Source organism: Athene cunicularia, assembly GCF_003259725.1.
Source record: "Athene cunicularia isolate RWA chromosome 1 unlocalized genomic scaffold, athCun1 chr1_part2, whole genome shotgun sequence".
Classification (NCBI taxonomy): Eukaryota; Metazoa; Chordata; class Aves; order Strigiformes; family Strigidae; genus Athene; species Athene cunicularia.
Window position 1 is genome coordinate 26,937,766 of NW_020799092.1, and position 17,316 is coordinate 26,955,081.

General features: G+C 39.6%; 1 protein-coding gene across 1 annotated transcript; it reads right to left on the reverse strand.

Annotated features, from left to right (window-relative positions):
* Positions 1 to 4,204: 4,204 nt before the first annotated feature.
* RIBC2 (RIB43A domain with coiled-coils 2) lies at positions 4,205 to 17,195 on the reverse strand (the record flags this gene model as incomplete). The annotated part of the gene is made up of 7 exons (XM_026864433.1): positions 4,205 to 4,422; positions 5,375 to 5,541; positions 7,074 to 7,301; positions 10,569 to 10,687; positions 11,339 to 11,683; positions 13,169 to 13,250; positions 17,130 to 17,195. Coding segments are annotated over 7 exons (1,089 nt in total), but the record flags the coding sequence as incomplete, so codon positions are not given.
* Positions 17,196 to 17,316: the final 121 nt, after the last annotated feature.

A 17,316-nucleotide genomic window follows, 5' to 3' on the forward strand; every position in this document is an offset into this window, starting at 1 on the left:
TATTGCTTTTTCTGATTCTACCATCAAATTTCAGTACTTGAAGTGGCTATGTTTATAAGAGCAGAAATCTCTTTAACGTTACAAACTTGATTCTCCACTACTTGCCAAAGTAACAGCAGCAATTTACTACACGAACTACTTCAAATCTGTATTAGAATACCAACTTTACACATGATTTGCAGTCTTCCAGCAGACACGTCTTCTATTCCTATAGAATTTAATGACTCGTGATGATAAATAGATGTCATCTACCCACCCAAATACAATACTGAGTCATATAAGGGGCTTAATTAGGATTATTTCAATTGAGAGGTTAATTTTACTCCAGTTAAAAAAAAAAATTTGTGAAGGGTCAAAACTTGATACAGAATAACACTAAGAAACTATTTTATAAGGTTTGTTTAGTCCGTTTGGATTTATGATGTTCTGTTGGGGTTTTTTAACTGAAAATTTGCTTTGTTTCTCAGCATGTTTTGATGAAGTTACACTTTAAACATCATTCTTGTACTGTGCAAGCAACCTCACTTTAATAGAAGCACTAAATGTCGCTTCAAAGCTGTCTTTCATTATCTGCTGTGATGTTTAATTGCAGTAATTTCTGACTTTTTAACACAAAAGAGCTGAACCTTGCCTACTCCCAATCCAAAGCTCACTAGTATCTGCCAGACTCCTACCAGGCTTTTCTAAGTTCTTGTAAGTTGGAGAAAGAGATGGCATTACGTTAGCACAACTTAGTAACAGCCATCTCTTCTAGTAAAATAGCAAATAAACCAGTAGACTTACTTGTCTTTAAACTTTTAATTAACTGATAAAACTGGAAAATTCATACATTCTTGGAAGAAAATAAACTGCCCACTGGCATGAGGATAAGAGGGGTGGGTTTTTTGTTTGTTTATTTTGTCTCTCTCACCTATATAGTAAAATAAACCCAGCAGAAATATTTTTAACAACATGATCTTTTAAATTAATTTGCTAGAGGTTATGAAAATTCCTAGTTAAGTAAATAACTACTACAAGAAAAAAGTAAGCAGAACTAAACATTATCAGGATTTTAGAGAGAATAAAGCTTCCCCAAGCATCATTAGGCAACAAAGTAAACGGTTTCAAGGATGCTGTCTTATCTCTGGTGGTTGGTGTCAGAAGCAGTGGGGAAAAAAAAAAAAAAACAAACTGGAACTCTGGCAAGTTAAACTTAACAACACAGACCAAAAAGTAGTTTAAGGATCTCTAAAGCAAAGGTATAAAATTTGTACTCATTTCTGAAAACCTCAGTAGCAGGTAATCTGAAAAAGGAGCCTGTAGGAGATGAAATTTATAAGAGCAGCAGTCAGAAGAAATAAGGTCATTGCAAACAGATTTAAGAGATTTATTTGTGTGTGTGTGTGTGTGTTCACAGTGGAGGAGAGTAGGGATGTTTCCAGACCAGAATCCTTGTAACTCCTTGGTAGGGGACTGAAGCCATTATGTTGATTACAGACATTACAGAACACCGTAACAAGATGGGCAGTAACAAGGTGCCAAGAACAATCTGCTGTAAAGGGAAATAACTAATGAAGTCCCACAAGCTCTTGTCCTAGGCAAAATGCTACTCAACATACTGAAAAAAAAAAGGCAAATATTGTGATCATGTACTTCACTGATCATGTTAACCTACCTGTGTAGTAAAAAGAAGGTGAGAACTTAGTGATACTGAGTGGTGGGGAGACAAAATGGTCGGTGAAGCTTGATACAAGAAAACCCCGTAAGTGATACATAGGAAAAAAAATTATTACTGCAAATATGATTGATGATGCTTAAAGTTTTCCAAGGAATTTAGTGACGCCTGATCCTACCCAATTATTGAATTGTCAGTCTTCTTATTTGAATTTCTACTTAAAGGCTTATTCGTAACATAACAGAAACCTATCCTTTTTGTAACTTCATATAAAAAAAGTTTTCAAGCAAGTGTCTTTAATCATATAGTCCGTCCTTAAGAAAGCTTAAATGTCACCAGATTAGGTCCAGCATATTTTAGTTAAACTGTACTGCTGTGGTAAAGTCTGTAAACACCTACTCACACAATTAGGAGAACTGAAGACAACTTCATGAAATTTTCAACACTTTATTCATTTTTCTGTCAGGTAACTAAAACTTTAGTTAGAAAAAAGAAGTCAGAGCCTGAGATATTCAACACAGAACAAGACCAATTTAAATTCAATTAAAACCACTGTAGCTAGTCTGTTGTTTTATCCTCCCAGCCCATTTGCTGGCTTTTCTGTTCTGAGACAAGTATCTGCACTCCTGACATTGTCAATTTAATACGATATTTGGTAATACTACAGACACCCAGCGATGCATGAATCCCAGTCTGACAAATAAACCGATCTCCAAATGTTATCACATTCGAATCTCTTGAATACCATCCCTTCCTACTTCTTTGTAGTCTGGCTCGTCATTAATGGTGCAAGTGTGGTCCCCTCTCAGCTTTATCTTCCAATTTTTCTTGGTAGCATGTTCTTCAGTTCCTGTATTCCAGCCGCACTGCTTTTCCACCTGGTTTATAGCTATGCTGCAATTTGTTCCACTTGTATTTAATACACTAAAATTGAGACATATCTTTTTGCTACACGTTATCCTGTTCCAAGACACTTCTTCACCCATTTTTATATTCTCCTTATTTGATTTTCTTCCCCTTCTCCACCTAAGGGATTCACATGATGATCTTTTCCAAACTCCTGCTGTTATTACCTGGTTCAAGATGGCAATTAGTCATATCAGCCTGATGGCACAGGGCCACTATTTCAGCTGAGCAAACGGACCTGTTTGAAGAGAGTCCCCTTTCAAGAATTGCAAACAGACCTGTTTGAACAGTCCCCTTTCAAGGAATGCTTCCTTCAAACATCTCAAAATCCTCCCAATAGTATCTATCTTGAGAACCAGGCATTCTTCATGATTTTCTCAAAAAATGAGAAAAGCTCCTTAGGGTTTACCTCAGCCTCAGTTTCTTTAAACACCTTCCCTGCTTAGCTTGGTGTAGTCACCTGCAACTTGTTTCATCACAATTCAAAGTTATCACCTATCCAAAGAACAATCAGTGGACTCCACCCCAATATTATCAGGATGTTTTTACCCCAAATTTACATCCCAGATTCTGGCAAGCTACACGTACTTATTTCAAGATCTGGTTCTCATAAATGGCCTCTCTATTTTTATTGAGGGTTCACAATTTTGGAGGTCTTTGATGTTTAGCTGAATCTCTCTTCTCTTTCATTCTTTCTTCTGTTCCAGATAATTAAGTCTTCTGATGCTTTTTTCAGTCCTCTGTACGTCATCTTTTTCCCTTTCGGATTTCATTGGTTGTTTCCACCACCAGTTTCTCTTGTGCATTTAGTTTCTTACACTGCTTCTCCGTATTTTCTTCCCATGTGTTTCACTTGCCTGTTTTTCAACTATCACTGACTGGCTCTTCCATTGCCAAGTCAATTATGTAACCATAAAGACAGGAAGCAAATTTGTTTCCCTGAATTACCCTGCACAAGCTGAGATTTTTCTCCTTGATTCTGTTTGATGCCCGTTTTTTCCCCTGTTCTTCCATCACTTCTGTAAACTCTCCCTACACTCTCCTTTAGAGGCACATTGCCCTTAAATTTTCTGTTATTTCTAATGAGTGATGGTGTATGTAGGAATGCTTTCCCCCACTTACTATAACACACAGTCTGTTTCTGTGTCATGCCTGAATGCTAGAATCACCTTGGTAACTGTGGAAATCTTCTCTTTTTATTCCTATTATTCAGGAAAAAAACCCTAGTATTTTCTGACCAACTTGTCCATTTCTTGACCTTTGCTTGCTTTTGTGTCTGACTGCCTTTTTTTTTTTTTTTTCCTTTTTTTAAAACAAAAACACCAAACCAAACCACAAACAAACAAACCCAAAACTTTCTGCCTAGGTCATCCTCTTTCCCTCCCCCAGAATCTGTGAAGTACACATCACTTGGGATCTTTGTCAGTCAGTATTCCCCTCTGACCAAGTTGCAGAAAGCAGAATTATATTTTAAATTGTGACTTCTTTCCAGAAATTCATTTCTAAAGTCATGAATGATGTAAATATTACAGTTAAGCCTGAAACACAACAAACAACCTACTACTGAATCTACTTTTTAGAAAAACAATCCAGTTTAAAAATCATTACAATGTTTTCCCTTCTTAGAACAGACATGGCCTAGCAGACTGTCCTATAGTTTGAGTGCACTGTTTGAACAGGGTAAAGAACAGATAAAAATAATGAAACATGAGATTGCTCAATTAAAAATTTTAATATATCTACATACTTCTGTGTACTTCAGGTTGATTTATGCAGAACATCATCGGCTGGTTGTATTAAACTGTGCGTAATACTGGCCCGTTGGAAAATTTGAATATGCTTCCTCTCTAAGATAAATGTTCCTATCAATAAATAATAAAAAAATATGCAGTTAGTAAATGTTTTCTCATTATAATATGGAAGTAACTTGACAAACCTAAAGAAGATGTAATGCATAAACACTCATAAATGCTCACAAAATCCTAAATTATTAGAAATGGAATTTAATATAACTAGATCTTTTCCTCACAAATGTATGCCATGTCTCAATACAGCAAACTTTTTTTTTACCCTGAAATAACCTTCCAAAAATCTCACAATGAAAAACTAAATTAACACAATTCTGAATTTTTGCTTTCAGAATAGGAAAGCATCAGGTACTGATAATTCTTTTGCAAAATGTATGTATGTATGCATGCATGATGAAAAAAGAAGAAAAAAAAGATTAAAAAGAGTGGAAGAATAAAACACTGAATTGCCTGGTTTAATTTTTTTTTTCCTTCACATATTATTTTGCTCCTTTCCCATCAGACACAAGACCTGCCCATCATGCCATGTCCAGTGGTTAGCTAAAGAATCACCTAGTTTTGTCACACATAACAGAAAATCCCCATTTGTGCCATTAGCTTAACCCTGAGCTATCAGGAACTGGTATTTCTACCAATACCCATCCTTTTTTTGTTTCATAAAACCAAGGTAAATCTAAATAAACACGTGCTCTTTTACACCTCATAAATTTCTGCATATTTAATTGTATTTATTTTCTATTTTGCTATCTATATAAACTGTCTGTTGTCAGCGGAACACTTAAGAATTCCAGCTACTAATTCATACCTATAAGTCAGTAACAACCATAACCTACTCTTTTATTCTTTAAATAGTACCAAAAAACACATTTAAGCCAAATTTTAGGGTATTTTTAGAACTACAAACTTGTAACAAGTATATTAAAAAATTAACAAGCAATACAAGTGAAAAAGCTCTTTGAAAGCCAAGCTACTGTGTTAAAATGGAAAAGAATTTTACGGCACTTACTTTGCTTTCTGCTCCTGAGACAGCTCTGCGTTTATGGTATCTAAAGCTCGCCGGCGCTCCCGAATCTGGCGTTGCTGATGCTGCTCCAAAACCAACTGTGCTCTCGCAGCCTGTATATTCTGCCTGTCCCACTCAGCATCTCTTCGGTCTTCTTCCTCTTTTAGTCTCTACAAGAGTGAAAAAAAAAAGTTTAGGTTTCTCTTTGTTCAAAGATGAAATAACCTATATAAAGTCTGATGGGTAAATTCATGCAGAAAAACTTGCTTGTCTTTACCAAACACTAGCAGCAGCCAAATAGGGAGGAAAAGGAAGCCCTTCCAAACCAGGCAGGAGCCCACGCGTGAGGCAGGAGATGCTACAGTTGAGAAAGCTAGCCTCTTCCAGGGAGCAAGGCAGACTCCTACCTCTGCACGAGGTAAGAAAATTAGGATCTGCTGTCTGGTAGAAAGAAGTTAATGAGTAGATGACTCTTTCACATATTAGCTCTCTAAAAACCCAGTGCAGTTAGACAGATTTAAAAAAATTTTTTTTAAAGTTCTTGTTAGCAAGAGTTGTAACTTCTTGAGGTCAGAAATTAGTAGACAGTACTATGGCTTGTGATACGGCTAACTCAGTGTAATAACTGACCCACCAACACCAGAGGAGTAGACTAAAACTGCTTTTTCCTCTGCCCCTGTTACAACAACTCCTTCTGCACAGAAATCCTTCCTCAGAGCCAGCCTGACCCTGCCCTGGGCAGCTTGAGGCCATTCCCTCGGGGCCTGGCGCTGGGGCCTTGGCTCCAGAGACTCATCCCCCCTCTCTGCCCCCTCCTGGCAGGGAGTTGCCGAGGGCCAGGAGGTCTCCCCTCAGCCTCCTCTTCTCCAGACTGAACCCCCCCAGTTCCCCCAGCCGCTCCCCAGCAGACCTGTGCTCCAGACCCTGCCCCAGCTCCGTTCCCTTCTCTGGCCATGCTCGAGTCATTCAATGGCCTTTTTGTGGTGAGGGGCCCAGAACTGAACCCACTCCCCCAGGGGCGGCCTCCCCAGTGCGGAGCCCAGGGCTCAGATCCCTTCCCTGTCCCTGCTGGCCACACCAGTGCTGACACAAGCCAGGATGCCATTGGCCTTCTTGGCCCCCTGGGCACACTCTGGCTCATTCTCAACCCCCCCAGGTCTTTCTCTGACTGGCAGCTCTCCAGCCACTCCTCCCCAGGCCTGTAGCCCTGCGGGGAGTTGTTGTGGCCCAAGGGCAGCCCCCGGCATTTGCCCTCAGTGAAACTCCCCCAGTTGGCCTCAGCCCATGGCTCCAGCCTGGCCAGGTCTCTCTGCAGAGCCTCCCTACCCTCGAGCAGATCAACACTCCCACCCAACTGGGTGTCATCTGTAAACTGACTGAGGGGACACTCAATGCCCTTGTCTAGATCATCAACAAAGATGTTAAACAGGAGTGGCCCCAACACCAAGCCCTGGGGGACAGGCCGCCAACCAGATTTAACTCCCTTCACCACAACTCCTGCTCCTCCACAGCACTTTCCAGCTGCTTCAGAGACACTGTTCAGTTGGACTGATGAACATCTGGGTAGAACACAGATCAATGGAAAACACAGTCTTACAGTGGGATGTGCAGAGCAAACAAAACCACTTTCTTCTACAAACATTGTCTGTAAGATTATTACAACCAGGAATACAGAATGGGCATATTCTGTAAACTCAAATACCAGTTTCTCCAGAACTTGTTGCTGTTGAGAGTATCGGATTGCCATCAGCTGATCCCGATTCATCCCCTTCCATCGATCAGGGATCACACGATGTCTACCAAAGGAACTGACTGCTTGTTCAGGGTTTTCAGAAAGTAAATCTCCTTGAAGGAGGCTGGAAATTTCATCCATGTCATCTTTCATTTTTTGATCTTTTTCCAACTTCCTTCTCTCGGCTAGTTCAGCAGCCTAAATTCAATGAAAGGAGAGAACTGATAGTTTTGCCAAGAGAAAATATTAAGTAAGGGATGCAACAAAGTTAGCACATCACAACAGATTTCTTTCCAACTTGCATACATTGTCAACAGCATCACATATGAATACTGTGATCATGGTCCCATTGGCTAAGATCAAAAATCTAACAGTATACATTTCTTTAAACTTGTCAGATCACATACAGCAAGTAATTTGAGGAAAAATAATTTTGTTATTTTTGAAATTTATGATAAAAATTTGCAAACTTGAATCACTAGCCTTGCTATATATTACCTAGTAAATCTACATGGAGAGCGTGATTAAGCTTTCAGATCAGCAGACAGGAGATGCCCATTAAGCCTGAAGATGCAACCTTGAATCTGTTCCCTTTGCCGATACAAAATGCAAACTTCAATCATATTATGAGAATATATCTATAGTATTAGAAAGAATAATATGCATTTCCTGTGGAAATCACTGTTCCTAACGTCCAGTATAAGGTCACAGTTCCCTATTCAGAGGTAATTTTCCCCTTACAAAACTCCAGAAAGCAAATACAATGATTTTACTTTGAAGTTATTACCTTCCAAAGAAGAATTAGACTAAGTAAACTAACTCAGAGTAGAATAATGCTATGCCCCGTCCATTTTCAATCCTCTCTTTTTTTTCTGTAATGTGTAATCTAAGTCATCTGGAAGAACACATGGTGCCAGCTTCCCTCTGGACAGAGGCCAGGTTATCTCCTTCCTGCTAGAGCACAAAGCACACAGGTTGCCAGACCAGCCTCTTGCATACAGTGCTTTACACCTGTATATTGACTGCAACAGCCCAGTGGATACCCAGCTCTCCAGTTTGTCCAGGATTGACTCCTATTCTGGTCAAAAAAAATCACTGCCTTGAGAATACTCACTTTCCAAGTTAAGCAGAACAGCTCTGCGCTTTTCTTGCTGATTAGTAGTTCTCTGTTTGGCACACACATGTTTAGAAAGCGGATGAGGACAAGTGAAAAATGAGAGGTTGAGCATCAAGAAAGTCACAGCAGGTAAATGATTACTACTTATGTACAAATTATTTCAGCAGGTATAACTGACAGTTTAAGGTAGGAGAAGTCTTCTCTTATTCCAAGGATAAAAGTGATATTCGTGTTCCTGGTTAACACATACTTAGGTGAGAGAAAATCTGAGAGGAACGACAGCATTAATTTCCTAGACACTACAATACACTTAAAATGTTTACAGTACAGGATCCTTCACCCCTGGGAAATATGGTACCAAACGTCATCAATTCATTGCCCTGCTAATTAACTCCAGAAGAACAAAAAGAACAATTAGCAATAAGCTTATCTGCAATAAAGTCATTGGCAGTGGTATTATGGTAAGTGGAGGAAGCTGAACCACTCACGGGAGGCAGCAATATCAAATCTCATCATGAAGCAGGTTGTGAAGAACTGAGAGCCCCCCCTTCAGCCTCTGCTGGGATTCTTTACTAATTGACTAGCAGACTGACCACAACATGCTTCTCCTGGAGGAAATGACTTGCTGGTTTTTATGTCAGTTTTTCATTTAGGTTTGGTTGTGTTTTTTTAAAGAAAAAAAAAGAAAATTGTTCTTTACATCCCCTAAAGATACTGGCAACTGTAAGGACTACAGATGATGGCCACAGAGACACTGATTGATCCAAAGACAAATTCCAGGAAATTTCTTCCTCTCTGAAGATGCATTCCCATATTAAACATTATCCAAATTACAATATCTGAGGGTTGCCTTAGAAAGGGTGGGTTTGCTTTCTCCCTTCCTCTACTGCCACCCCAGCCTGTGCATTCACTCCTCCCAGGCAGATCTAGCAGTCACTCATTCTAGACAAGAGTTCATTTTCTTTTGGATTTGAGAAATAATCTAACACATCCTGAAGCTGCACGATCATTAGATTGATTAGGAGAGATATGGCAGAGGGAAAAAAAAAAAAAAAAAAAAAAAAAAAAAAAAAAAAAGGGAAAGCTGAAAACAGTATCATGGTTTAAAAAAATAAAAACAGAAAGAGAGCTGCAATCTGTACAGCACAGAAGGGACAGTAAAAACTAAGAGGACACTGTTTTTTCTAACATAAGGGCACAGTAATGGAAGTTGGGGCAACAAAGAGCAAGACTTTTTTTATATATTTAATATACACACCAGTCGAGTAAAATGTATATGCCCAAACATTAAAACCCAGACCGCACACAAACCTCCCACTCCATCCCCAAACTCCATCACAAATTCAGGAATATTTACATGGAATCAATTGGTAAGACAACAGCTATCTGGGATACTACCACTACCCTAAGTGCACCCGTCACTTGGGGTACTTTTGTGGCTATTCATATAAAATACTGTTCAGTAGCCATGACTTGAAGCAGCAAAAGCCTTTATAATTACCTTGGGCTATCTATAAACAAAATTTTATGCCAAATGGGCCCTGAAAGGCTCAAGCAACACTTACACAAAGGCTTGCATGCTTAAACACTTCAACCAAAAGATACCATACTTGATGTAGGTGATTTTAAGGTGGCTTATTTTGATATGACTAAATAAATTTAAAGCTAAGTTGCACCAAGTATACTTTAACCAAACTATAGCCCTTTGAGCTGTATGTATAAGCTGAATGGGAGAAAAAAAATCTGTACAGGAAGATAAAGAACTGGAGCATGACAGATAATGGCACTAAGACAGACAGAAAGGTTTGTGTCATGTTTCAGTAGGTTCCAAAGTATGCTTGGTAAACAACCAGGAGACGTGCACAAATACCAAGGAAGGAGCCAAAGTGCCAAAACTAGTGGTTGTGGGGAAAAAACATAAACCATAAAGACAAAAAGGTACTGGTAGTAATATTTCCCCAGAAGTAAAAAGAAAAGCAGGCAGACACAGCTGAGATTATCCGACAACTGGAATAAAAGCAGAAGGAAGCATGGGAGGTTTTTGCTGTACCCATGTACAGACTAAACGTCCCTGAGATGCTGAGGAGTTGCTGCTGCCCTCCAGTCAGCAAGCTGAGAACCAGGAGGGAAAATTTTGAGCAAGAGTAACTAGATAGAGGGTGGGCAGGTCCTTGGTGAGGACAAAGTGAATAAATTCTATCTTCCAATTACTGAAACAACCTTGGAAGTTACCTGCTAAGAAACCTCCGTGAAAACATCATTACTCATTGTACTGCTGCGCATCTTATTTTTCTCTTGTGTCTCCACTTTTTTAAAAAAACAAACCAACCAATCCAATACTGATGTACCTGGGCTCTGTTGAAATCTTTAGTAGCTGCACAAACAGCACGCCTGTTTTCTTCTTCTCTTCGTTGCTGCTCCATAATCTTTTGGTCAAGTTCAATCCTATTCTTGTCATAAAGATCATCTAAATTAGATTAAAAAGGAATTTAGTGAGTATTCATGGGCAATATAGAGTAAGCCACTAGAAGACAGACAGACAGACAGAGGAGCTAGATACAGTAAGCTGAATTACATAACTATTTCCAAATCCTACCACTGAAGCTTTATCCATCTTGGAATTTCAGGTGACTCAGGAAAGCAGTTTATTATGGAACCCATCTTGTCATAACAGTTAGACAAAGTTAAAATGAAAAAGTATTTTGAGTACTGAAGAAAAAAAATGTTTCATGACAAAGTAAAAAAGAAAAATCAGCATTGTTTTTTGTGCTCTAAAACCATAAAGATTGGACAATTTGGTCTGAAAACATACCATCCAGCATGCAAAACACAGTTTTTTAAAGAACGCTCTGATAATTCATTTGAGGCATAAACCAGAAATGAAACCTTGGTAATATTACAGTCATCACATGCTATTAAATATAGATTTCTTAAGTGAGATATTGAATACATTAGAGCTTGTAAAGTAGAAACTGCTGCGGTATTTCTAAGTGTTAAATACTGAACATTCTAAAATACTGCTATGTCAAACTGACACAATGGGCTATACCATATTTTCGTCAGATACCTCAGAATTTCAGAAAAAGCAGAATAAAACCTTACTATCTTCTTTCGTTACCTGCAAATTTTTGGTCAGCTAATGCATTCTTCCAGTCTCTCTGTTGCTGAAGAGACCACTCTCTTAACTGCTCCTTTTGAAATTTCATCCTCTGATTATAGTTTAAGTCTTCACCCATAAATTTCTGCAAGCCAGATACGGTACACCGAGGATCATTGTCTGAAAGTCGAGCAGGTCTGTCCTTCTTTAGGGCTTCTGGATCAGACAGGTCAAATTCACGTCTTGTTTCTGGCTTCTGAAAATTCTTCTGAAATTCACAGATAGCCTTATTTATGTTTCTGATATCATTTTTCTGCTGTCGTTCTAACATGCACATGATCTTGTCATTTTTCTTCATTTCATTAGCTACAGAAAAATGAACACAATGAAAATACAACTCTTAGAAGTGCACATATAAGATGGAAAATAAAATTTTGAAGAGGAATAAATAGAATATAAGTCTTCAAATTTCTATACATTGGGAAAGAGTATTTGATCTGTAAATACCAGCCCAACAAACTCTAATGTTAGTCATATTTATCAGGTTTTTAAGTATGAATTCTCTTATTAATGTTACAATGAAATAGATGCATGAGAAACAAAGACAATAATAAATACTTCTAGAAGTATGAGGTTTCCTTTGATTAAAACTTGCAGTAACACATCAAATGTACTGTATACTAAGTAGTCCATCTACTCTTAGTTACAACTGAAATACCTTAAGTTGCTTATTAAGAAACAAACAAAAACGGAGCTCTAAATGAAAGAATGGACAGTTGTTTCATAGTTCACAGGATTTTTCGAACCATAGCATTAAAATAATTGCCTGGCATTAACAGTTTTTGAAGAGCTTAATAGCTCTTGCCCATTTAATCAAAATGCTGTAACTGATTTATTTTTAAAGAAAAACAACCAACCAGCAAAAGCACCCCACCCAAAACTAGCCATTTTAGCGATTTAAATGTAATTTGCAAGAAAAGACAATTTCCTGTGTTGCCAGACTCCACATTGCTTCTGGCAGTTTGCGAGGAGTCAGTCTGACAGGTATTCTGCCAGGAAAATCCCAAGCAGCCACAGAAGCACAGCATGAAAGTTGGCAGTTCCATTCTAGTTCTTCTTGAAACCCACAAAGAGCTCAGTCCGTGGGACCTTTTCACATGACAGCACAGGAAAGCTTTCCAAACACAGAGGGCCACAAAGGGTTTTGAAGTCAGGGGACCACGGATGAAATATTTGTGTGGTTACGTGTTCCAACTCAGCAACTGCTCCAATTTACAGCCCTGTTGCACATGACTCGTGCTCCCAGCAATAATAATCTATACAGGATTCTATAGAATCTATGTATCCTCTTGAAGAATGGCCAGATAGAACATGGACTTACTCTACAAGAAAGCAATCCAATTTGCCACTACTACTCTGAAAAGTATTAAGTTTTTTTAACATGCTCCCATATCTTCAGGTTTCTAAACAATGCTATTTATCAACACTTATTAAATGAAAACACTGCAAATTCTGGCCTGTTAAGAAACGTATACCAGTTTAATCACATCAATATAAATCTGAAGATGAAAACATATACTGTACCACTGCAAATGTATGAACATAAATAGGGCTGCACGGTACAGTATTCCATTTGTATGCCTGAATTTAGAGAAAACCCTACAACTGTGCTTACATCTCCTGACTGATACATTTACACAGATACAGCTATACAGCAAGATTCGAGGAGATAGGCTTCATTTGGAAATAAATATGGCAGTTTGAAGTACATGAAGGGAAAAAGCAAGCAGGAAAGATATTGTAAACCACATTTAACTCTTCACTGAAATACCATAGTCTCTATGGACATACCAAGTTCTTCATTTCGTGCTTTTTCAGCTGCTTCTTGAATTTTCCTGTCCTTGACCTGGGTATCCAAGGCATCTTTATCAACCTATTAACATGAAGAAAAAGCAGCTCTTTAAGAGATACTGTGTTTGAATGACTAAAACCAGGTATTGTCAAGCTACATGGATTCACGGGTGTACAAGATAAACCCATTACCAACAGAATATATACATATGACTATTTAACATCGGTAACATAAAAAGCAAATCCAGAAACAGTAATATTTTTCTTTCTTTGCTTTAATAATGGTAGGTATATTCTTGCCCCGAATCAGAACAAACCACCACATTTACATGATATCTAGAGCTAGAAATATAAACATTTTAAGCTGCATGACACAGAATACGTTTTCCCTATTACAGCAGCTTGCATTTTTACTTTTTGTTCTGCTTTCATTTATAAAGCAGGTAAATATCTTGACAGTCAAGATGACAGGATGCTGTAATAACTCAGATTAAAAAAAAAAAAAAAGATTCACTAAAAGTATATTGAAGAAATAACAGGAATAGGACAGAAATTTTCCAGTCTTATGTGATAGAGTGGGATTCATGTAGTTGCCAGAATGCAGTGTCAGGTGCCATCTGCGATAGACAGAGACATCTACAATGAGAATATTCACATCTCTGGAGAGGGGTACTTGAGCAAAGCATTAGACCCTAAGGCACATCATCAAATGGTAGCAGCCACCTACATTTTAGGCAAAAGAATTGGGTCCTATATTTATTAACAGGAGATGGCAAACTAATAGGTAGAAACCTGGGTTATATTTCTTCTTTTTTGTTTGGTTTTTACTGATCAAGTCATTTAATGTTTTTAAAAGATTTGTCAAAAAAGCAATGACAAATTCTTCACGTATCCGGTAAACTATTTTGATAGTCTTTGCCTAAAAACTATTCAGATCAAGACAGAAAGACCTAAACAGATCACGGCTGAGAATACACCCTGTTAATGCTGTAAATGACTATATAATACAACTACACCAATCACGCAAGGATGAATCTGTAAGCAAGGGTGAAACCATAAAGAATTCTACAGGGTATCGTTGTCCAAACCCAGTGGTGTAATGGACATTAAATGTGAACTCACTCAGAGGTCTCATTTGGGAAACCAAGCTTTCAATATAAATATAACAAACACTGTTAAGAGATAAATTCAACACAACTTCATTAATAATTTCTGGAAATCACAGAGGTAAATCAATATATTGATCTGTGCGTGCAAATTCAGTAATGCTGTCAGCTCTCTCCCAGCTTTCACTTGAGAAGAATACAACCACTCCTAGCCACAGAAAGCTACAGGTTTAACTTTCAAGGGTTAAAATAACAAATCACTATGAACAGTTTGAAGCAGCTAGTTTCTAATCTACTGTTATTTATGTATAATAGTTCATATATAAACGGAAAGTGATTTTTCATTTGGACTACTCATCTGAAATCTTTTGGGAAAGGAATGATTTGCTGAGGATAAATTCCCAAATCTGTGAAGAGAGTGGTACCTTGCTTTTCCATTACTCAGAGGAGGGAACAGATACAGAAGTCAACGTAATAATAAAACTAGTAATAATCAAGAAAAAAAAATTAATATCTCGGTTCTCATTCTGCTTTCCAGTCAATATATTACGTCCCTGTTTTTAAACTACTCAGTCCCTGCTTAAGGATTTGTGGTGTCTAAGTCAAATATTGCCTTGATTTTTAAAAATTTTGTCAGACAGCAGCTCAGCTAAACTGCTGAGAGAGAAAGCAAAAAATCTAAAGCCACACTGAAAATACTGATATAGTATATCTCTGTACAGATTTGTTGACTCTTCATGATTTGGACTTGGCCTAACTTCAAAGCACAAGAACAGCCCCTTCTGCCAGCAAGTCATTGTTCAGCCAATGAATAACGTACCTTGAACGATGTTAATCAAAATATTTACAAAATTTCTCTAATGGTTTCTCCTTCATTTTAGATGTTTGCCTCATGTAAATGGATCTACCAAAACCTGCCTGCTAAGTTAGTAACACTGATGTATTTAGAAAGACCTTCCAAAGGTATACTTCAGTATTGCTCAATAAAGTACACCAAGACAGGCCATTTCATTCTCAGCTATTTCATTAGCTGAGAACTTATGGTTTACATTTCATTTTTAAGGCTGGAAAAAAAAAACATCTTACAGAGAAATTATATGTTTCCTGATGAAGAAATTTGAACTATCTTACAACAGCCATCCTACATCTGCGTAAGTATATTGTCAGCTACTATATGTGTCAGGATGCTGTATCAGGTGGACAGCCTGTCCTATTCATGAAGTGGGAACTGATACTTTCCTTTGCAACTGTGAGGACTCTTGCATAAGTCACAAGAATAAACCCAGAGCACTGTCAGAGATACAGTGAAGATAACCTTCCACTGACTTGAGACACGTTATCTGGGACAAGATGCATCAATTGACATCTGTTGCAGTTCTACCAGTCCAGTGAAGTCAAGAGATTGGACTTATTTTCACCAATTCCAAATTTGGTTCCATGCTAGTTAATGCTACAGCTCTTACACACAATAGATGCGTCCGCATAGAACAATCAAAATCCTTTCCAAGCCAAATTTAAACTTACTTCACCTCCATGTCCACACACAGAATCTTAACACGAGCCTTTGGACACATTAGAGGGAGATTAAATGAACTACCGCATCCAACATTTAAACAGGTATAAAATACAACAGAATTTCCTGTCATTTAGGGTGCAAACTGCATAGATGACTCTAGAGAAAACCCACCAAAATGAAGCTTTCATCCCCACAGGCCTTCACAGGCTGAAGGGTGTTCACATGCTGACATCCACTCCAGGAATAATGAGGCACATCAATTAATTCCATATATGTAAACATGGCCGGATGGATCTGTCTTATTTTGCACGACACAAAATAGGGACCAATTGCAGGATCCCTTTCAGCAATAAATCTCTCACAGCAGTGAGGTAAAAACCACTTAAGTCGTTTATGCCACATTGCATGAGCTGACTTTGCAAGTTTCTGGCTTATCCCAAAGTCAAGTGGGGTAAAGTGAGTGAAAAATTGCCTGTGAGGCAGCAAGGTGTGCTGGCTGCACCCAGAGCAGGGTGGGCACAGGGCGAGGGGGGATTCTCCCCCTCTGCTCTGCGAGACCCCCCTGCAGGACTGGGTCCAGCTCGGGGGCACCAACAGCAGAAGGACATGGACCTGCTGGAGCGGGGCCAGAGGAGGCCACGGAGATGCTGGGGGGGGCTGGAGCCCCCCTGTGAGGACAGGCTGGGAGAGTTGGGGGGTTCAGCTGGAGAAGAGAAGGCTCCGGGGAGACCTTAGAGCGGCCCCCCAGGGCTGAAAGGGGCTGCGGGAATGGGGGGAGGGACTCGTCATCAAGGGGGAGGGATAGGACGAGGGGGAACAGTTTTAAACTGACAGAGGGGAGATTTAGATGAGACCCAAGGCAGAAATTCTCCCCTGGGAGGGGGTGAGGCCCTGGCACAGGCTGCCCAGAGAAGCTGTGGCTGCCCCCTCCCTGGAAGGGTTCAAGGCCGGGTTGGACGGGGCTTTGGGCAACCTGGGCTAATGGAAGGGTGGCAGGGGGTGGCACTGGATGGGCTGTAAGGTCCCTTCCAACCCAAACCAGTCCATGATTCTGTGATTCTATGACAGTAAAGCATACTACATTAACTCCTACACAAATACTTGAGCACAAGGCTTGAACTTTCTATCCTGTTAGGGAAAAATAAAATCTTGTCCTTGAAGCCTACAGCAGTGAGACACAAGCCCCCCTCAGCCTCCCTCACACAGGCCCACTCACGCCCCCCAGCAACAGCTGCCAAAAATAACTGTTGACGATGCCTAGAGATTATCAACTCGTTCTCACCAGCAACTTTTTTTAACCCGACCCAGCAGGGCTTTTCCTCCCCGTTTTCCCCCCTACCTGGAACCGCAGGTGCCGGCAGACCCTGAGGAGGCGCTGAGGGGGCGCGCGCTCCTGGCGGCTTCCCGCCTTTTCCCTCAGACGGGCTGACCCCCACCCCGCCCCTTGCCCGCCCAGGCCGGCGTGGCTGCCCCCTCCTCCGCCCTGCTCTGGGGGGTCCCCCCGCGCCCCCCCGCTTCAGACCTCC